General features: G+C 32.2%; 1 protein-coding gene and 1 long non-coding RNA gene across 7 annotated transcripts; one reads left to right on the forward strand and one right to left on the reverse strand.

The window, feature by feature from the left end:
• Positions 1-7,064: 7,064 nt before the first annotated feature.
• On the reverse strand, positions 7,065-22,851 carry LOC143244490 (uncharacterized). Its single transcript, XM_076489276.1, has 2 exons — positions 22,573-22,851; positions 7,065-7,205 (listed from the first exon to the last, which is right to left on the reverse strand). The coding sequence occupies exons 1-2, from the start codon at positions 22,652-22,654 to the stop codon at positions 7,081-7,083; spliced, it is 207 nt and encodes a 68-aa protein (XP_076345391.1). The 5' UTR covers positions 22,655-22,851; the 3' UTR covers positions 7,065-7,080.
• On the forward strand, positions 9,989-21,706 carry LOC143244491 (uncharacterized). 6 transcript variants are annotated; one of them, XR_013025110.1, is made up of 4 exons: positions 9,989-10,219; positions 11,519-11,692; positions 19,096-19,206; positions 19,577-21,706. It is a non-coding gene; the product is annotated as an uncharacterized LOC143244491 (long non-coding RNA). The 6 variants fall into 6 exon arrangements; XR_013025111.1 differs by lacking the exons at positions 9,989-10,219; positions 11,519-11,692 and adding an exon at positions 16,291-16,339; XR_013025112.1 differs by lacking the exons at positions 9,989-10,219; positions 11,519-11,692 and adding an exon at positions 18,265-18,368.
• Positions 22,852-23,802: the final 951 nt, after the last annotated feature.

A 23,802-nucleotide genomic window follows, 5' to 3' on the forward strand; every position in this document is an offset into this window, starting at 1 on the left:
TGTAAGACGTATCACACATTTCAAGACAGCTAGTCATCACCACCCGTAGGAAACTGTTGGGTTACTCTTTTAGCAACGAATAGTGGGATTGACCGTCACATAATAACGCCGCTACGGCTAAAAGTGCGATCATGTTTGGTGCGACGGGGATTCGAACCCTCGACCCTAAGATTACGTTTTTCATTCAGCTATATTCTATATAGTTTGACATAAACACGTGATCCAGAAAGCTCTTGAAATTTGCCCTGCTTTAGTTGTTTTGTTTTTCCTATAGTATGTAAAATCTATTGTACAACCTCAAAATGGCACAGCGGTATGTCTGGGGACTCACACCGCTAAAAACCGGGTTTCGATACCAATGGTGGGCATAGCAAAAATAACCCACTGTGTAGTTTTCTGCTTAATTCTAAACAAACAAATATATTTTGCTAATGTTTGCAAGAAAGATTAATATTGATTGTTATTATTAGATGTGAGAAACAGTTATATTTGTAGAGGTGATATGTATAAACATAGCTTTCTCTTTCTCAAGTGTTGATGGCCCTGAAAAGAACATTTAGTTCTCAGTTGTTTACACGAAGTCACTTCTTCCGATTAATATCCCACATCCAGTTAAATAGTTTGAAAAACAGAAAAAAGTTGATTTCACAGTTAACCTACTTGATATTCAAGTGTTCTAGCATGTAAGTCATTAAATGTAATAAATCTTTTTCAACAAAACATAAACGTTTCTTCATTTAGAATTTCTACCAAAGATATCGTGCATTTGAAATCCATAAATAAGTTCATTATCCACTTCATGCTGGAAATTTAGACAATATAACTTTTCACCCTATGACTTATTGTTTGTTATTGTGTCGTATTATACGGAACAATTTTTTGACTTAAGTAAATTTAACGAATACGTATATTTAACTGATTTCTACATCTGGTAGAGACTTCCTTGAAAGTAAGTCAAGCACAATCGGTGCAACTCTTATTACGCATTTTTTTTTAGCATAATGATATAAAAAGTTTGTGACAAAATATTTGATTTCTAAATATTACTTAATTAGATTTATCATGTAAGTTTTAAATTTTTAGGACTCAAAAAACTGGTTTATCGACTATTTTCGCGTTTCAAAACAGTTCTTTTATGAATAACACAAACAGAAACATGACTGAGGTATATAATACTGAATCGTAGAGACTAAATTAACTCTTGTGGAAGTCTAGTATGTATTATTTAGTGTACAGTTCTTGAAAACCTTTCCAATTAATCAGACCCATGAACTGGATGGTTTTAATGCTTAATAACAAAACTTCAAGCACTAGATAGGGTATTAAAATCTTAGATAAGTTTATAAAATAATATAATATAAAACACCAACCTTAAAATTTTTGATATTCATTCAGGAGATTCTGCAGGTTATGGAAATAAAATTTAAAAAAATCTACGGTGAAAAAGAGTATTTTTATACTTACAATAAAAATCACATTTTGTTCTTCGTTATGATTAAGGCTCATTGAAGTGACAGAACTTTATTAAGGCTGGCCAAGAAAAGAACACTCAGATCCAGAAAGAGGCAAGAATGGAATGTGAAGGATAGGGCAGAAAGAGGACCAAAATAGCTGCAACTGAAGTCACCCAACCAAAGTGTAATACTGAGCATAACGTTGTAGAGGGAAATATTCATTGTTTACAAGTATATAGTAAAACCTTTACCTAAAAAACAAATAACAGTCATCATATCAGTCTATATACTTACAGAAACGGTGAGGATTGACAACAATCTAAACAACTGTATTTTTTATTTCAATATTGAGCAAAGAACTTGCATTATAATTGTAAATCTTCCCTTGTATAATAATTTATATTGATGTTTGTTTGTTTTTGAATTTCGCGAAAAGCTACTCGAGGGTTATCAGCGCTAGCCGACCCTAATTTAAGCAGTGTAAGGCAGGTAGCTATCACCACCCACCGCCAACATTTGGGCTACTTTTTTACCAACGAATAGTGGGATTGTCCGTCACATTATAACGCCCCCACGGCTGAACGGCGAGCATGTTTGGTGCAACCGGAATTCGAACCCACGACCTTCGGATTACCAGTCGAACGCCTTAACGCGCTTGGCCATTAATATTTATGTATGTTCAAAGAATCACAAACAGAAAATGTAAGAAAACAATAAAAATATCAATTTAAGCATCCCATATAAACTCCCAACATCTAATGTGTAATCTAAGTTATAAAGGTGGCTTCGTGTGCTTATGTAGAAATAGTATCGAATAGTAACGTTGCACAAATAAATGTTACTTAATCCCAATATCTTACAGAAAAACTGAAATTTTTCTTAAAGGAAACAATGCTCCCTTGTGGCACAGTGCTATTTCTGCGGATTTATGCTACTAGAAACCGTGTTTTGATTCCCGTGGTAGGCATAACACAAATATATGCTTCTCTACTTTTGTATATAATAGGAACACAAACAAAAAAGAATAAAATTGTTTAATGTAGACAACGTTTAACGAAAATGAAAAAATGATAAATAAGTTATTTAAATGCGCAAATGATACCACGGTATTAGGTTTTCTTAGCTGTAAAGAAAATGCTGCTGGTATAATACTTTATTAGTCTCTAAAGTCACCCAAGCAGTGTGCTCTAGTGGTAGAGTAAGAAGGATTTTAAGTAACATCTACAAAAATACTAAAAATAAGTCAGAAGAGATTGCAACTTTATTTTACATGTCACTGATTTGGCGTAATTTGGAATATTGTGTCCATTTTGGGCTCCTTACCTTTAAATTATCAAAAAGGGTTCAAAGATGTCTAGCTAGAATGGTTCCTCGAATGAAGAGGTTGTCAAACGAGGAGAGGCTGAAATCTTTCAAATTGTTTTCTCTTAAGAGAAGAAGAGCTTAGTGTGATCTGGTTGAGGCTTCGAAGTCTGAAGAGGAAATTATTAGTGTTGATGTATTATATTTATTTCGTAGTCAATAGTGAGAATAGTAGGACAAAGGAGAAACAAAAAATACACTTGGTATGGTACTTGTTATATTCAGCTAAGACAATTTTATTTTTTTAACAAGGTATTTGGTCTTTCGAATGGATTATTTTCGGATGTTGTAGAGGCAATAAATTTAAGTGAGTTTAAGAGAAACTTTGATAAATATATGATTGATAAGGGCTAACCTTAAGCGTTTTTAAAATTTATTTATTAATACTTTTACTTTAGCTTAGAGAATGGAACAACAGAGACGGACCAATATGTCTCATATCGTTCCAAAACGTTATATCATGTTATGTTAATGTACTTAAGTTCATACAAATTTTGAACAATTTAAGCTCAGCACATCCCAGTATCTTACAGTAAAAAATGAAAATTTTCGTTAAAGAAAAAAGTGAGTCTATTCAAACAACCAATATCACTTTCCGACGCTTAATCTAGTGAAAGCTTTACGCGGCTTAATGTACCGAAATTTAAATATTTTGGAAACGTACTCTGAAAATTTAAAGGTAAGAACATGACGATACCTTACAGAAGAAATTTATATTTCATTAATTAAAAAATAAATAAAATCTCATTAAGGAAACCATATATATATAAAAAACCCATCGACAATTAATGTAGAAAACGCTTAACCTCGCTTAATATGCTTAAATTCAATCCTTTCTCATAACTTAGAGAAAAAAAGGGCATTTTCGTTAAGAAAACACAGTAACAGTTTCATTAAGCAACCAATATAATTCTCTTATACCTATAATTTCAACGCTTAACATGGCTTACTGTGCTTAAATTCAACCCTTTTGTATATAAATTATTCACAACTTCAGGCATGCACATTCCTAATATCGTACGGAAAGAAAACCAGGAGGTTTTCATAAAAAAAAACAAGAACATCACGTTAAGTAACCCATATAACCTTCTGATGTTTCTCAATATCCTTGTTTTTGTTGTTTAATAGTAAATTACTCAATAAAGGATTATGGAATAAGAAAATAGTTACTACAGGGTGTTCGGAAAGTCACTGTGCACTTATATATTTATTAACAGACATGTTTCAATATAGAATACAGGAGGTAAATATGAATGACAATTATATACAATGTTGAAAGTGACCCCCGTTGGCATCAATACAGGCCTGGATCCTTCTTATTTTGTTTCTAAACACCGCTATCAGTCGCTGGCTTGAAATAGACTGAATAAAATATGATTACAAAACTGTACAGTGACTTTCCACTGCTGTCTACATTTCAGATGCATCAATTAATCCATCTTCTTGGATATTTTACAGACGAGCTTGATGGGCACTATATAACGTCGTGGGTCAGTTGTGGTTCAAAAACTATAGTTATTTATACAATTAAGGAAAGTCATGTTGTAAAATCATAGGGTTTGCCTTTAATTTTATTAACAGTGAAAATTAAAATTTTCGTGTTTGGAGTATATCATAACTGATAAATTCGGTCTTTTTCCGACTACTATAACAGTGACCAATGATAAGAAGATTTGCAGGAATTTAAGAACTCAAATCATTTACGATGAGGGAAAATTATAGTCCAGCTTATACTAAACGAAACATCCTTCCAGGCATTAACAATCTTCCATATGGATCTGCTTTTTTTGTATCCCGTAGAACGAACTCCTTACCATGGTCTATGACACCAAAATTAGGTATGTGGAGGGCCTTGAGGGAGGGTCCAAAGTGCACTCAAATATGATCTATATAAGGTAAGTCTCATTAGAGTTTGAGGTAGATAACTGTCTATTACAGATGTTTAATGTAAGGTCTAACAGGAAGTGATAAGTCACAGATTGTAAATAAAGGCTTAACTTATCGTTGTGAAGTAATTTATCTTCTTCTTGAGAACACTGTATGGTTTTACTGTGAATTTTAACTTTTGTACACAAAATTAATGCACAACATTCCAGCTTTTAATTTGTTAAAGACTTACCTGAAAGGGTTCATGATTACTTACAGTTTGAAAAGCCAAATCTTTTTAGCTTTGACAATCATACGAGGGAAAACGGTGAGCATAAACGAGTTTCTCAAATTCTTACACGTGGAAGTCACAATGTGATTTTGTTGGTGTTTGACATTGTACAGAATCTATTTCATCAGGGTAGTGAAAGTGTATCAGGGTATTTTCAATTTATTATATTATTGGCAAATTTAAGGAATTTATTGCCTGTTCCTTTATCTATGTCCCTGATGTAAATAAATTAGAGCAGAGGTTTTAGAACTAAGACCTATAGTACACTACTTGTAACATTACTGTAGTTTGACGGAACTCAAATTATAAGAATCTACTGCTTTCTGTCCTCCAGCCAATCTTCTTCCAAATTGTTAACTTATCCCTCACACCCACAGAGAGAACTTTTTCCAAGCCTTTATGTTGCACCTTGTCAAATGATTTCTGGAAATACGCTAAATCTATATTCTTACTCTCATCTGTATAAACAGTAACCCTATCAAAGAATATCAAAAGATTTATAAGGCAAAATTTTCCCTTCGTGACACGATGTTGACTACCCGATGAAAATTATAAACTCTTGTAAATGACTGTGGAAAGCATATTTTAACATATTTTTCAAAAAACTCCTAAAACTGATAAAAGACTAATGGATCCATAACTACTGAGATAATTTTTCAACCTTCTTAAAATAAAGAACTACATTAGGTAACTTCCAATTGTCTGATACCCGTATACTATTCAAGAACTGACAAAAAGTAGTAATAATGACTCACATATCCAATCCTTAACCTTCTTTAAAACCCTTAAAGAAATACTATCTGGTTCAGAAGATTTATTATTTTTAAACTTCTAATTTGTCTCGTAATCACTTCAAAATTAATTCACTCATCTTGTTTGACCTCATAATGAAATGCTTCTGCAATCTTCATTACTTTTAATACACTACAGCTTTTAGCTGCACAATTTGGATGAGGAATAAGGTTAGCGAAAACACACACGATAACTCTAATTTTGTTCATGGTGCTAAAGAAGAACTTTTGACTCAAATTCACTGTTTGTTCATCACTTCATTATTAGGATAGTTTTTGATGGCAAGATTAATTGAACAAAAAGTATATTGTGACCCTTACATTCTGAGTTACTGTGTAATTTTCTGAAACAAAAATGCTGCTGTTCATCTTGGATTGAAGATGGATTTTACTGTGCAAAATTGCATTTATCTTAGGCTGGTCTCAATATATATTGATAAATGGATGTCAGTCTTTACTAAAATCATTGCAATTGAATATTCTTAATTTGGCTAAATTCTTATGATGAGCATTTTTATGGTGCTTACAAAATGTTCTGGATTAATAACTTTCAGACAGCATCTAATAACAGCACGATAGACATTGAAACATCACTGGCATAATATCGTTCATGAACGTTAGGTAAAACAAATGAATAAGTTACACAATGGAACACAAGTATCAAAAACATATGAAGTCAAACAAAGAGCTTCCTCTGGAATTTAAGAGACTGAGATATATTCATGTATTTGTAAGCAGTTGAAATTATCTGTTGAAAGTGAACTTCACCAATAGTAGAGCTCAAGTGTCATGACAAATGTAAACCTGTTCGCCTGATATTTTATCTACTCATGATTGATTATTTTCAGTAACACACAATGAAATGTTTTAGAAGCACTCAGTTTTATTTGGGCGTTGTGACAAAGCAATATGTAACGTCTGCTAAACAGAAGATCCAACTAATATTATTTCATAAAGTATGGTCTCATAGAAAAGTGTCAATATAGAAAATGCAAACAACTAAAACTTGTAAATTGACAACTATACAAATGAATAAATAATTCACAAGAAAGTCAAGTGTTTGTAATAGAGTTGTAGAACTGAAAACAAAATAAATTGGACAGAAATTTTTTATCGTTCCTCTTTCTCTCTTATAGGTTTAGTGTGAGTCCCTCTCCCTTCTGAAGGTACAATAAAAAGGAAAGTGAAAATTAAAAATAGAACCTATTATTGTTGAAGTAAACTAAATTAACTCTTCAAAGTAGAACAACAATCAATGTAATATTCAAAATCATACCAATATTTTAAAAATATAGGGAGGTTACAAAGCTTCGGTTTACTTGTTATTTTGATAATAGTATTTCTGCAAAGTTCTTCGTTGAATTTTTCCCATTTCAGACCTGGGAATTTTATCCAAGATCTCTCGTCCTCCTTTTAGGTGTTTGGGACGTGATGCACGATCTACAACACAAATATAAATATTGAAGATCTAAAAAACTTACAATAAATTTAACACAAATATATTTTAGAATGAAATATTATTTTGCAGTTTGAATTTATTGTTACATGTAAATTATGAGTGTAGTTAATCCTCTTAAGAAACTAACGAGTTTCTAGTTAAATAGCTTATGAATTAATATGATATCAAACACAATTATTTGTTTACTTAAATCCATTGAAACATTGTTCTATTTCAAATAAAAAACACAATGAAATTTCTTTTGCAATTGCTACTTTAAGACACAATAAAGAAGAAGGAATACGGGAATTCTAATCAATGTTAAAGATGCTTTCAATAATCTTATTGTAATTTTAATATATTTTCTTATTCATAAAATAATATAGTATGAAATTGGTTTGAAGACCTTATTTATTAAAAAAACCCATAAAAATCCAGTTCATTATTTGAAAATTTAGAATGTATAAATTAAATTTTGGACACCAGAAGCATTTGTGGATCTGTTTTAAGCATTATTAAGGATTTTATTTTGTTCGCTGGACAACTTTTATTTCTAAACACCACCAAGATATAAATATAAAGGTAAAGGAACAATATTAGGATTATTCAATGAAACGAAGATATGGAAAATGTGCCTTTAGAGCCCTGGAAGATTTTGGCTCTTTAATTAATTTTTATGCATTCTCCTGCTTTTCGTGATTAATATTCTTTATTTTGATGTATATGTACTGGGACATATCGAAAAGTAAGAGGTCTTCCATTGGAAAAGAGTATAATAGAAAGTATATACTTTTGAGAAACCTGTATGATATTGAACAAAAAATATTATAGTAAAACTATGTGTCGTTAAAAGTCAGTAATACAAAGATCAGAAATCTAAAAAGTTTTGTTTATATAACTGAATACATTTTCAGTGCAAAACAGGTTGAAATTATGATAATTAAATCAAAAGTTAAAGAAGAGAGAAATAACCTCAAGACACTTATAGATGAGTATGAACATTTTGCAGATTCAGCAGTTAAATAATGGTATAAGAGAAAGGTTTAAAAAATTGCCTCTCTAAGGAACAATTTTTTTATTATTCATGACAAAAGCAATAAACTCACCCAAGCTAGTTAAAATGTTTTGCTTTGTACACAAACGTTTGTTGTATCTATTTATCTATATATATATAAGTAAATAAAAACGTTTGAAAAGGGAAGTAAATTTTTGGATAGTTATTATCAATCCAACGAAAGCAACATAAAGAAGATAGTAGGTATGACATTTGCGTCATATCGGCACAATATCATACACAAGAATTAACGTATTCTAACATATATATATTACAATTTAATTTGTTCTACTTTTGTACGTTAACATTCTACTGTATTGTGTGTCTGAGTTATTTTATAAGCATGATGTGAATAGCATCCTTACTATCTAGTTTGTGCATTGTTTAACAAAGTTAATTATGAACTACTATGTCCCAATGAAACAGGTTTTGGATGTTGTAGGAGTGATTTTGTAAAGGAAAAAATGTTGTTGTTTTTAATTTCGCGCAAAGCTACACGATGGTTATCTGTGATAGCCGATCCTAATGATGCAGTGTAAGATTAAAGGGAAGGCAGCTAGTCATCACCACCCACCGCCAACTCTTGGGCTACTCTTTTACCAACGAATAGTAGGATTGACTGTCACATTATAACGCCCCCACGGCTGAAAGGGCGAGCATGTTTTGCGACTGGGATTCGAACCCGAGACCTTCGGATTACGAGTTGAATGCCTTAACACGCTTGGCCATGCCGAGCCAAAGGAAAAGGGAACAAATAGTTACTCAAGACTATAAAATCAGAATGAGCACGTTTCAACAATAAAGTAAACAACATAAACATTTACAAAGTATTGTTTATATCTATCTTTTCGGTCGCATCACACGTAAATCAAACAAAAAATAGGAGGATATTGCAACACAGCTACTTATTAAACCTATCACCGATATATTGCACCCCAATAAAAGGATAAGCATAATGCCAAAAGAGCAACGATGCATAAAACATATTTTAGTTATGGAATGTCTTCTGCGTTTCTACGATCATGTAGTTGTAATTTCTATTTTGTCATAAAAAATCGGCCGAAGAACTAGTCGCTTGAAACTTAGCAGACGTTTTAATATCCCTGAAAAAGGGCGAGCCAGCAAGTGAACCACAAATCTATAAGCCCGGCATGGCCAGATGGGTTAAGGCGTTCGACTCGTAATCTGAGGTTCGCGGGTTCGAAAATCCCCGTCGCACTAAACATGCTAGCTCTTTCAGCCGTGGGAACGTTATAATGTGACGGTCATTCCCACTATTCGTTGGTAAAATAGTCCAAGAGTTAACGGATGGTGTTGATGACTAGCTGCCCTCCCTCTGGTCTTACACTGTAAAATTAGGGACGGCTAGCGTAGATTTCCCTCGAGTAGCTTTGCGCGAAATCCAAAACAAAATATCTTTGTAAAATATACATTTTATGTGCAGCAAGATACTTGTGAAAATTGAACACTCAATGTCTAAGCATATGTAATTGTTTACAATTAAAAACATGCGCTTAAATTTTGATATGTTTATGATGTACCAGCTTTTCTAAATGTTCTTTTACAGCTAACTTCGCTACTTGACTATCAGCTTAGTCATCTAAAGCGGATCTTGTAATATAGAAATAAAGCTGCCTCACTTCAGCAACAAAAGTGACGTCACGTATAAAATGGAAGTTTGGGAGAGGAAGGGGTGATCACATCATCTCAAAGATGACGAGTTAAAAGTTTCATATTTTGTGTGTGTGGCGTCTTAAACATGTTTTAGAAAGGTCTACTTTCATGCAGTTAATCACTATTATGACCATATGCTTTTAACAAATATACTGTCACAGTACAAGTCATTAATGTCTAGATTTCATTATATTTTAATTCACGTCATTTACTTTTTCTTTTACTGACACACACCGATGAAGGTAAACTTGTCAATGTATTAAGAAATCGTCTACCGTGGAATGCGAGGTATGTTTTTGAAACTTATGTATGATTCTCATATCTGAACTAATTTTCCTTTAGAAATTATATTTAGAAATATTCTCTGTATTTTACTTTATCTGCTAAACATTCTCAACGAAAAGTAGAGAATTTATCATTGAAACTTCTGAAAGTAGAAGTGTCTAAAAGTATTACACAGTATCTACTAGTTACAGTATTTCTTTTAATTTTAAAACACACAATGACTGGCAAATATTTTGGTCACATTAAAAATTCATACTTCAAATATACTGGACTGTACAACTAAGCATATAAACGCTAAATATGAAGTAAGAAGAAGTGTTCATTAAAAATATTTCAATAAACTAAATCGATTGAATCAATAGTCGAAAAAATACGTCATAGTAAAAAAGATGTACCACAAGATGACTAATTTAAAATTCAAGCTACAACATTTGAATTACCAATAGGTTACGCCACATGCAAATTTTCAATTATCAGTCTTGATCAACCGGAGAAAAAATCAGTTATTCCTATAACTAATAAGAATGACAATCTTTGCTGTGCGAAAGCTCTAGTATTAGCTTTAGCATCTCTCGAAAAGGATTCAAAATATAATATTATTAGAAATCAACTATGGCCACTTCTGACACACATGGCTAACGAATTACATTCTTTGGTTGATGTTACAAAGGACCACTTGGCTAAGGAGGTATTAGTAAATTTGAACATCATTTAAATGTTAATATACATGTAAGTTCATTGGAAATATTTAATTCTAAAATATATAAAGATTCTTTATGATCAGAGAAATCTATTTATGGTATCACGATCACATTGTCGATGTTATAACGTCAATGAAAGGTTTTCTCGGGATAAAATATTACTGTTCAAAAAGTGATAAATAATTTTAGCATTTAAAAATGGACATTATTGATAAGAGCATTCTAACGTCTGCTAAAGTGATGAATGTCTGAAGGGTCGATCTATTGTTTGATTTGATTGTAACAGAATTTATAAATCTGTAGAATGTTAGAATTAACATAAATCAATGAATGATAGGCAATAGAATTCTTGGTGTGATAAATTTTACCAAACTTTTACCATTGTAATGAATACAGGACAAAAATATCAAAGGAATTATACAGCGATAATATATATTATGATAACTTTGGATGGTCACTTTATATTATTTTATTCATCAAAAAGTAAAACTTGAGATTATTGTGAACAGTGGAAAAATTATGATCATTACTGTCAGAAATTTGCAATAAGAATAAATGACAGCTGTAATTTTATATCCATATCTTTGTCATTGTTTCAAAGAATTGCAGAATGGATATTTCCTCATTTTTTAACATCAAGACTATCAAAGTCCAGTTTCTGGTGTCAGTTTTTAGTCTCCTGACACCTGATCAGCATCAATTAAATGTTTCTGGATTGGCGCTGTCAGTGACGAGAAGAAATGTACATTCTTGATTTTAAAGAAGAGGTGTACAGGTAAGGAAAAATACTTTTATTCTTACATATCATTAATTATTCTTTATTTTCTCATGAGAATGTTTCGTTTGAAAAAAATCTTATTATTGAATCTTATCAATTGTTTTGTTGAATGTCGTCATTTTTTTTCTTTTTATCTTTATCACAATGTGATGTGGGTATACTTCAAAGGTGTGTTGTCTTCAGTTCAGGAATGTTTCTCACAATCTAAGGTGTAGACCTATTTAGATACACAAAGATTGCTATTGTGTGCATGCCTGTTTATAGGAGTAAGTTTACACCATCACGGTCAGCAGCTCTAATACCTAACCATGGTTACTATATATGTTGTGACTATCATATGAAAAATGTTAGTTTTAAATAGGCCCATAAGAAGTTGTGCTACTGATAGATAAGAAAAAAATTTAAGGTCTAAGATACATAGTTATAACAATACGTGAGTATGAAATCAACAAAATTAAAACTACTAACACTGAGTTGATGAATTTTCCTAAAGACCAAACAGTAGTTTCTTGCCATAAAGTACGAGACGTCTAAGGAAGAAGAATTAATGCTACAAGATTTTTGTACAATGTAAAAGATAGAAAATCAAGTATGTAGACTTCAAATATTTATATCCATGGACTAATAAGTATTGTAAATATGCTGTTGGACATCGAACAAATATAATGACTTTTTTTCCAATTTAAAAAGGTATTTTGGATTAATTAAATGTAAAGTTTTAGCTCCACGGAAATATCATTATTCAATATTAACTCTGAGAATTAATAGGAAATTGACTTTCTCTCTTTGCTTTGAAAAGTGTGTCAGTTTAAGAATATCGCCACTATGTATTCACTCGAAGGAGGACAGAACTTTTATCGGCACATGGGTTACAGAGATGGTGAAAAAAGCAGTCGAGTGTAGCTATAAGATAATACAGATTGATGGAATTTGCCATTTTCCTGAAAGATCGAAAACTTTTAAAAACGTATATAGACAAATTTCGTAAAACAAAACAGGAACGTTCAGGCTGGCTCTCTCAATCTGTTACATCAGATATAAAACAAGAATATATTCAACAGTATGCTGAAAAGGAAGGAGTAGAAATGTCTCATGAAAATATAGAATTTAATCCAGGCAGAGGGTATGTTCCAAAACTTTGTATTAACTCTTCCTAGGATGATTAGGGTATGTCCAAGGACAAATTACAACTGATTTACGTGACTTTTGTTAAACAATAACATTTGTTAATGAATGATAACAAAATTATAAGAGATGTTAATTTGATTAATAAAGACGTTGTAACTCTTTATTGATAAGACTAATACGAATATCTGCCCCATAAAGTTTAAACCAACACATTTCTTGCATCTATCATACAAGCACATGCTCATTTGAAATTACATAACACATTAAAAATTCATCTATTTTGTATTATGATGCAAATAGTACTGTCTACAGTTCAGATGCATCAATGAACCCACCTCTAGGAGATTATCATGGATATTTCACCGGCGAATTGGATGTTCACTTAAAACATCGCAGGTCAGTTGTGGTTCAAAAACCATAGTTATTTACACAATGAAGGGAAGTCATGCTCTAAGATAATAGGGCTTACCTTTAAGTTTATCAACAGTGAAAAAGTAAACTTTTCATGATTGAAATCTATGATAACTGATACATTCAGTCTTTTTCCGACTACTATAACATTGAGTAAAGGCCCTGTATGACCAAGTGTGTTAAGTCGTTCAAGTTGTAATCCGAGGATCGCGGGTTCGAATCCCGGTAGCATCAAACATGCTCGTCCTTTCAGCCGTTAGGGCGTTATACTGTTACGATCAATCCCACTATTCGCTGGTAAAAGAGTAGCCCAAGAGTTGGCGGTGGGTGGTGATGACTAGCTGCCTTCTCTCTAGTCTTACACTGCTAAATTAGGGACGATTAGCGCAGATAGCCCTCGAGAAGCTTTTCGCGAAATTCAAAACAAACAAATAAACACTGAGTAATCATAAGAAGTTTTGCAGAAATTTAAAGACTCATTTAGTAGAAGGGAAAAATTATTGTCCAATTTACACCAAATGAAACATCCTTCCAGACTTTAACACCCTTCTAAATGAATACTGCTTTTATTTGCATCCCATCAAACTAACTTCTTACCATGGTTTATGAACCCAAAAGAAGCTATGTGGAGGGCCTTGAGAGAGGGATCCAAGTACATTCAAATATGATCTAAATAAGGTAAGTCACATTACAACTCCCACCATTAGCGTTTGAGATGGAAAACTGTCTACTACACTGTTTTCATGTTTAGTGTAAGGTACAACAAGAAGTGTTAAATCACAGATTGCAAATAAAGAATTAACTTATCATTGTGAAGTAATTTATCCTATTCTTCAGAAACTCTATAGTTTTATTGTGAATTTTAACTTCTGTACACAAAATAATGCACAACATTTCTATCATCAATTCTGTCATCATAGCATTAAAATCAAACCAATAGATATTAATCACTATAGTCAGTCTGTGGTGTGGAAAACACTTAACAAACCAATCATTAAAGTAAAATTTAATTTCAAAGTAGGCAATCAATTACGTATTAATAAAATGTAGCATCAGTTTAAGAAAGGTCATATATCTGGATGGATAGATGAAATATTTATGATTGACCAGAGAATAGAGAGATATCCACCAGTTTATAAACTGCAAGACAATTTAGGAGAAAAATAAGATGAAACATTTAATCAATCTAAATGAAAATGAGTTATAAAGTTATGGTGGATTTTATTCACTCTATGTTTACTCACATATATTGTGTAACCAAGTATCGTTGGTGATGCATATGTACCACAGACGAGACGAGAAAACAAGAACTGCAGGGCATTCTAGTGCGAAAGAATATTATTGTGTTTGTTGTAAAGCACAAAGTTGCACAATGGGTTATGTATATTATGCTACTCACGAATATCAAAACCCGGTTTTTCGTGATATGAGTCCTCATACCTACTGCTGCGCCAAATGGGAGAAAATAAAATAGCAGTTTATTTTTGATTAATTATTATTTTATTAAAGTATCAGATTTTACAGAGAGGGGCATTATTTATTAGGACAGAAGATCGCTGCTGTAATCATTCTCAGAAAGAAAATCTAAAAAATATATTCTTTACTGAGAAAGGTATAACTTGTACTAAAATATAAAAAATAGTGGTAGTAATATTTTTTACTCCATTACTAATAGAAGAGATATAAAAGTTTGCCTTCTCCTCATTCAAAGGAACCGGCTACATGATTTAAAGAATACGTAGACGACAGTAAAAGTGTTAGTCAAAAAGAGAGATTAGTACTAAAAACAGTTAAAGTACTAAAACGTTACAAATTCTATTTAGCCAAATGCATTTGACACATTATAATTTCTAGTGTTATGCATGTCGAGACTGGAAAGTTGGAAAGTGATCACTCAGTTTCATAATTCATAAAACAGACCACTTTTTCCTGGAGTACAATTTATTCATATGATTATATTGTTTCTTATCTGTAACAAGTGTGATGCCTCTTATGGAAGCTGTCACATTAATTTTTCTCCATCTCCAGTTGTCAGCTTCCTTTGTTTGTTTTGGAATTTCGCGCAAAGCTATTATACATGAAGGTTATCTGCACTAACCTTCCCTAATTTGGGGATGCACTAGAGGGACGTAAGACTAGAGGGACGGCAACTAGTCATCATCACCCACCGCCAACTGACCATCACATTATAACATGGCTGAAAGGGCAAGCATGTTTGCTGCGACAGGTATTCGAACCCGCGACCCTCAAATTACGAGTCGAACGCCTTAACCCACCTGGCCATGCCAGGCCCAGTTTCTTTTACGTCTGGAAATAGGAAAGTTAGTAGCAACCAAATCTCTAAGGTTGGGTGAACCAAAAGTAGAAGAAATACATATGCGTTGCAAGAAATAATAAATAAATAAATAAAATCATGGTTCATTGGAACCGAGATCTAATTTTGGGTTTAATAAAGACCTGAGTGGATTACGCACAAAATAGACGTTTTCCTTCTTTCTTGATGGCTTATTTATATTTTGTAATGATTTTTCGTTATTTTCCCGAGAAAATATTTATGGAGAGGTCGGGGAACTCTTCCAAATTAAGAACCAACATTTAGGAGAGGATTAAAGAATGTTGTTAGATGATCAAACAACCTTAAACATCCTTTTTCTTTTGAGGAGTATGGCCTGTATGTATTCATATACTGAAGCTTTGTTTTCGTCTATTTTATGGGTAAGGTGCGATCAGTTGTAGTAAAGTTACGAGTTTTTTAGGCGGTCTTCATCTCGTTAGTATGTGTTTTGATTGGTTTTAATGTTAAACAGAGAAGTTGGTGAGTACATCCGTTGATTATGTAGAACATGTTCATTAATTTGATTTAAAAAGTGAATGATCACATATGAGTTGTCGTATCGGATATGTTTTTCAACTGTTGGCTAGAGGCCTCGGTTTTTGCGTGTGCTGGTTCGTTATCATATTTATGTGTGGGTATGTCTCATAGGTGTGTCTTGTGCTACTCTTTTACCAGTAAACAGTGAGATTAACCGCACTTATAACACTCCCACAGTTGAAAGGGCGAACATGTTTGGTGGGTAAGGGATTCGAGCTCGTGACCAGCATATTGTAAGTCTAGCACAGTAACCGCCTAGTTAAGCAGTTTGTTTGGCAAACTCGGTACATTTTTGTATGTATGCAACAATTTTCTTCTCGATACTAACAAGTGCTGTTAATATTACGTTCTACGGTTTGATAGGGTATCTTAATTGCAATGGTTTTGTGCTTATCGATTACGTATATACTGTAATTGGCCGTATGTTGGTTTTGTACATTTGGAGTATATTTTATGTAGATGTATCTTGAGTTTTCGAGTCAGACTTCTGATATAGAGTTGCCAGATTTTAGATATTATTGATTGAACATATTTTTTTAAGACCATATATGTTTAGAATCTCAAATAATACCCAATGATTTAGCTGATTTTGTTACCTGGAGAAGAGATTCATCTAAAAATGGTTTAAGAGATTGTATACTTGTTTTTGTAGACTTAATGAATAAAACTACACATGGTTATGAAAATGATTATAATAGGCCCATATGTTACAGTATATTTAGCTACTGTATTTAGCGATGGTTGTAGAGTAGTTGCAGATATAGAGGGGATAGGAGATCATTTGCAAATTGTCGTATTGTCAACAAACTGGGAAAACTTGCCTTTGGGGTTTGCACCTACAACATTTACTCGCGCGATAACCAGTAAATAATTCCATTCCTGATATTCAAAACCTTAGTCACTTATGCCACACACTATCGAAAGCTTTTTCAATGGCAAGAAAGCAGGGCCCGGCATGGCCAGGTTGATTAAGGCGTTCGACTCGTAATGTGAGGGTCGCTGGTTCGAATCCCCGTCGTACCAAACATGCTCACCCTTTCAACTGTGGAGACGTTATAATGTGACGGTCAATCCCATTATTCATTGGTAAAAAAGTAGCCCAAGAGTTGGCGGTGGGTGGTGATGACTAGATGCCTTCCCTCTGGTCTTACACTGCAACATTAGGAACGGCTAGGAAAGGTAGCCCTCGTGTAGCTTTGCGCGAAATTAAAAAAACAAACAAACAAGAAAGCAGACAACTGAAAATTCTTTCTTATTAAAGGTATGTATCCAAGTTTTCTGTATGAATTTTCTGAAACGATTTTTAGCTTCTGGTAATTTGTAGATGTTGTTTTAAAGAATTTGGAGAGCCAGTCATTCATTAGTTGTTCCAAAACTTTGCCTAGTTGGGGCTAGACTAGTTCCAGTTTATTCGTTTACCATTCTTCAGGTACCTAAGCACTTTGCTTGATTTAAAGAGAAAGTTGTGTATCCAGGTTTAAAAGTCTGAACAACAGTTTTAGCCCCCTAGTGGTCTGATAACTCATACTACTAGACACCAAGGTTTCATTAGTTGTTCCAAAACTTTGCCTAGTTGGGTCTAGACTAGTTCCAGTTTATTCGTTTACCATTCTTCAGGTACCTAAGCACTTTGCTTGATTTAAAAAAGAAAGTTGTGTATCCAGATTTAAAAGTCTGAACAATAGTTTTAGCCCCCTAGTGGTCTGATAACTCATACTACTAGACACCAAGGTTTCGAAACCTATGATGGGCAGAACACAAATACTTTTTTGTCGCTTTTTACTTAACTAAAAACAACAAAGATGTTAGATGCTTTATCAGCCTCAGAGTATTGCCTTTTTAGGAGAACTAATTAGGATCAAGAGCTTTGTTGTTTTTTTGTTTTATGAATACTGAGGTTTCTCTGATTCTAATTGATTTTCATCGTCTTATAACTTGTGGGATATACACTTATGATGTGTACTTTGTATTTACTTAAAATTTAAGAGCGTAAAATGCATTGCTGTTTCGACATGATTATTAATTTTATTGAAAATAATTTTTCGTATTCGGGTGTTGGGGGGTTTTAAGTGGGAATTGTAAAGTTACACTGAGGATCATGTAGACACTGGACTTCTACCTCCCTCCAGTTATTATAACAAATAAAGTCTGCATTAGGACCAAGCACAAACTCACATACAGACAGGCGATTTATCAGTATCAGCTAAGAAAAAAGCAAGAAATATCAGTATAATGAGCCAAATGCATGGTTTGGAAATACTGGTAAAATCAAATATTATCTAATTTTAAAAATGTGGTTGGCTGTACTCTTTAATTAAGGGCATTTTCAAAACTGATTATAAAACTTACTGTGGGAGCCATATTAGTTTTTTTAATTGTTGTATTCTAATATTTGTTTATTTTTAATACAACAGTGCCAAGTAGCAAATTATTATTATTCTGGTAAGTTAGGAATTTTTTTAGCTAGTTGTTTTGCTAAAGAACAGATACCATATTAATATCTCTTATTTACATTCACCGTAAGGAACATTTATATTATTATTTTTTTATGTAGAAAATGTGTAGCTTGAAATTGCAATGCGGTCTGTGATTTTTTTTAGATACAGGTATAAGTGTTTTTATTTACTAAATACACTCGATATAATACAATGTTTCTTACCCATTTTTAAATCTTATAGAGAGTTATAGTGAAAACTGAAGTTTATTAACTTTATAAATGATATTTATAAATTACTGATCGTGAAAGGAAAAATATCTTTCTGTATACATTTTTACTGTACAACTAAAACAGTCTTAATAGGATCAAGAGTCAGAGATCTTGGAAACTAAGTTGTGTATTTATGGTTTGGAGAAGTTACCAACATTGTCAAAAACAGCAAAGAACTTAACTTTAGAGATAAGGCATTTTTTTACAAAAAACAGTAATACAATGTAAGCATTGACTAAACTGTTTTTGGTAAGTTAAAGATTTGTGTGTGTTTTCTTATAGCAAAGCCACATCAGGCTATCTGCTGAGCCTACCGAGGTGAATCAAACCCCTGATTTTAGCATTATAAATCCGTAGACATACCACTGTATTAACAAGGAGCATGTTAAAGAGGTAAGTACAGTCATAAATATTATAACATATCTACCACTTTTTTAAAGTGTTAGACAATAGATAATTGTGGTTGTGGTACTTATTTTACAATTAAAAAAACATTTAAGGATAAAACACTGTTTAACATAGTAATATACTAATTTCGGACAGTCTGAAAAATGTATTAAAATAAATTTATTGCTAGAATTATATTATTCCTCTTATTATTATTATTATGTTATTATTACTACTATTATGTCACACACTTTTTCATGCCCATATATATATATGTAAAATAAGAACCCCTACTTCTAATATGATTTAAAAACAAGTGTTAAAATGTTTACTGTGGTACATAGGTTTGGTATATTTGCTCTAGTATTTATTGTAGGAGGAGGTGTGAGCAGCAATGTCAGAGGGAGAGAAAGACAAAATGATCAAGCAGGGAGACTAGTGATGAGAAGAGAGAGTTATCAGTTGAACATCAGCACCCGTCTTATACGGAAGCCACACAGTTAGGATAGTCTGAAAAAGATGACTTTGGAAATGGCCAACATTAATCAAACAGAAGGCTCATTATAGACCTGAAGTTGCCAAACAGGGCTATCCATTTTTAAGAGAAATGGTTCAAAGATATTTCCTAGCTCCATTACAGCTCTTGTTTTATAAGTGTGTTATAGTTTTATTACACAGAAACACTCAGAGGACTAAGTAATTTGTCATAAAAAAATCCAGAATTCTTTATTGAGGAAAGGGTTGCAAAGAGTGCTGATTGTCAATTATCAAATTATTGAACTAGACACAAAAAAGGTACATACTGAAATCATCAAGCTCATCCAACTGAAAGATGAAGGATCCAGGAATGACAACGTTGCCAAGAACAACCAATGTAAATTGCCAAAATTGATTTGTTGAACAGAATGATGACATAGATGCTATCTTGAATATTTATGAATGACTGACAGAAAGTAAGGACTTGGACAAAAGGGACCAGTAAGTATATGTTAATCCCTTCTTACAGAAAAAGCCTACAACTATGTGCAGAGATGATGCTATTAAAAGTGACCTTGCTTGCTGAAACACAATGACCTTACAGAATAAGATTTTCACCTGAAGTTCAGGGAGGTCAATCCTGTCATTAGAGAAACTATACTACATTTTTTTGAAAATCTACCATATTTACAAGGTGTACTGACATGGTCAAGTGTGAAGAAAGATTTGAAGAGCTAGCTGATTTATTAATATGTGAGCAGATTATGGTCACATGTCTACTGATATGTTAAGATTCCTAAAATAGAAAACCAAAAGATGTTGATGAGATGATCAAGCCAGAAGGACAGTATTTGGAAGCTGCTGAAGGGAGTTCATATTCATCCAAGATTGTTTAGGTAATTTTCTACAAATCATACATAATTTTCAACATATATACTTGTATAACTTACCAAGTTACTTTAAAATTATGAAAAATGAAGTTATAAACAACCTTGAACTAAAATTAAAGTTGATGCTCAAATTTGAAAATTGAACAGTAGCTACATTTTTAAGATACAATATCTGGTAATTATGCTAACTACTCGTATTAAGGGAAGAAATGCCTGTTAAAATAGCTGTAATGTTTAGAAAAAAACTAAAGATTAAGTGCAATTTATGAAAATAACATTCTCCACTTGAAATGAGTTGTCTTTTTGATTATATACAGTTTGATTGCCATTATTACATGTATCAAAATTGTCATTATAACAATAACATTATTATAGCATTAGATTAATTATTTTGAGAAAATTTAGACTATATTTTATTCTTCCCACACAAAAATAATTATCAAAACCAATATATAAACAACTAGTCTTGCTGTTTAAAACAAAACAAACAGAACTTTTTATTTCATGTAGATCCATTCTAGATCCCTCACAAAGTTTATATGCATCATTAGAGTGTAAACATGTATCACCTGAACACCAGTTACTTACAACTGTTTCATTTAAATGGAATTATATAACTGATATATAGCTCATTTATATGCTAAGTTACAGTGACAGAAAATTAGTACAAGAATCAGGATTGATTGCTCTTGTTTATAATTAGTAGACATTTTTCAAACTTCCAATTGAACTGCATCAGAGGAATTGGTGTATGGTTAATTACCAATTAATCTTATGCTGGAAGATCCTATTTTGTAATGTAACCATAATTTTCAATCTGTGAGTGAAGGCATTCACATTAATTGGACTGAGACATGCTACCAGAGCCCACTGCTGCCCTCATGCTTTATTAAACAAGAATATCTAGGGAGAAAAATGGAAACTCCCTTTTTCAGCAAAAGCTGTCTCAATTTTTTTTCCTGTTGTGAAATTGAGGTTGGGAATTCATTAATATGCCAACTTATCTTAGAACATGCAATCCATCTTTATATTATAGTTTTTACACATATTACATGTGTTTAGTTTCTTAGTTGAACTGTTGTATTACTCAGGTCTTTCATGTCATAGCAGTTTTGCTAAATAAAAAGGAATAAATTGTTCTCCACTGTTTCATATCACTTATTGTGTAAAACACAAATATAAAGAAACAAATAATGTAAGTGTTATTATTTAAGCATCATATGAAGTTGATAACTTATATTAATTGTGGTTAAAAAAATCAGTAGAAACAATGACTTTAATACCACAGTAATCCATTTTTAATAGAGCCTAAGATATAGATATGTACATTATGAAGTTCAAAACATTGCTATTAGAGCAGTGTATTTTAATCTTTGAATGAGGATACAAAACTGGGTTGAGAAAGACTCCAGTGCTTGTCTGTATAAACTTTCCTTTGTAGTACAAATTTTGTCACTTATCCTTCATTTATTTCACCCTATTTATTTCATTACATATTGTATTGCATTTGAACTACTTGAATGCATGGGCTTGTAAACTAGTCCCGAAACCGTAATTTGGGTCAGAGCAAAGAAAAAGATTAGGTGCTATTGTTCAAAATTTTAAAGTACATTATGTGAGAAGTATGATGTAATGCAATCAAATGCGATAATTTTTATTGGTGTATTAGGTTATGTTAATTTATCATTCAGACTCTTGCAAGTAATAGTATGTTCTATCAAAATTTATCATTAATTCATTCATATATGTTGACATTCAAGTATAATGAATTTTGTGACAGGTTATGACATTGTTATATCCTGATACACAACAGGTAGTTTCACTAAGCAGTCTTGATAGATGTAGTTATTCTATGACAATTGAACACTAAGCATATCTCCAACAACAAAGCTGCATATTCTTAGGATACCAACACTATTTCATAGTGATATATTTCTTGTTGTGTGACAAATCAAAATTGTCAAAAATAATTTAAGTATATACACATAAATGTAACATCATTTACCTGACACAAATTGAAGAAGTTCTGCTGGCTCCACGTTATAACCTTGCTTCAACACCACATAGGCACGTGGAACTTCCTCCATAAAAGAATCCACTATTCCAATGACAGCAGCATCATCAACAGCAGGATGACTGCACAACAATGACTCAATTTCTGTTGGAGAAACTTGTTGATATTCTGTTTTGATTACATCTTTTATTCTGTTTGTGATGTAGAGGTTTCCTTCCAAGTCATAATACCCGTAGTTTCCTTTCGTAAATATTAAAAATATGTCTCAAAAACACTTGATGATTGTAAATATAAATAAATGCTTTACTATTGTTGAGAGTATAACTTTCATAAGTTTTCAGAATAAATAAAAATAATAACTTCTGCAGTAATTCATTTTTATTTAAAATATGTTGTATCATCAAATCCTTCTTTTTCTGCCTAATGAGAAAAACAAATTATAAATGTCTAACAAAAAATATTTGTATTTTTAAAACTTAATTATCAAAATGAAAATGTATATGACTAATCTTGTTGTTTAAATCAATTATTTTTAAATGTTTCTGCTGGGCTCCCATTTGAAAATATTTTAAGCTGTGATAACTCCTATTTACATCCAAAGTAACAAAAAAAATACTGCAAATACACTGAATTATCCATTATTCTGTTTTTTATTTTAATGATGTCATGACCAACCCATCCCTACAATAGCTTTACAACCCTTCTTTGATTGTAGAATCCCTAGTTTGAGAAATGATGGTTTGAATAAAAGTGAAAGAACTTTAAGTTTATTTTTGGTCCTACAACAGAGGACAGATATATTATTAGACTGTAGAGAGTTTTAACCCAAACATTATTTAGTAACAATCTTTTCAGTTGAATTAGTCCTCCAAAAACTGATGGATAGTTATTTGTCTCCTAAATTACAGTAACATAAAGCTAGTATGAAACTAGTATACACAATTAGTAGAAGTGTAAAAAAAAATAGCTAGATATAAGTAATGTATCTGTAGCTTTATTTAGTTTTAGCTTTTAAATGTCCACTTATGTTTCAAATGTATGTGTATTTCTGAAGATATTTAAAATACTGTAACGATAAGCTGTGAAGACTTGAGATGAACTTCTGGTGGTGGTAATATCTCTCATGGAAGGTTCTTACTTATACAGCTTACCTCCTCTGGAATCCAAACCACCAGACACAAATTTACTATGGATGACAACCTATGAATGAGAGGATAGGAT

Source organism: Tachypleus tridentatus, chromosome 2 (genome assembly GCF_004210375.1).
Source record: "Tachypleus tridentatus isolate NWPU-2018 chromosome 2, ASM421037v1, whole genome shotgun sequence".
NCBI classification, from domain to species: domain Eukaryota; kingdom Metazoa; phylum Arthropoda; class Merostomata; order Xiphosura; family Limulidae; genus Tachypleus; species Tachypleus tridentatus.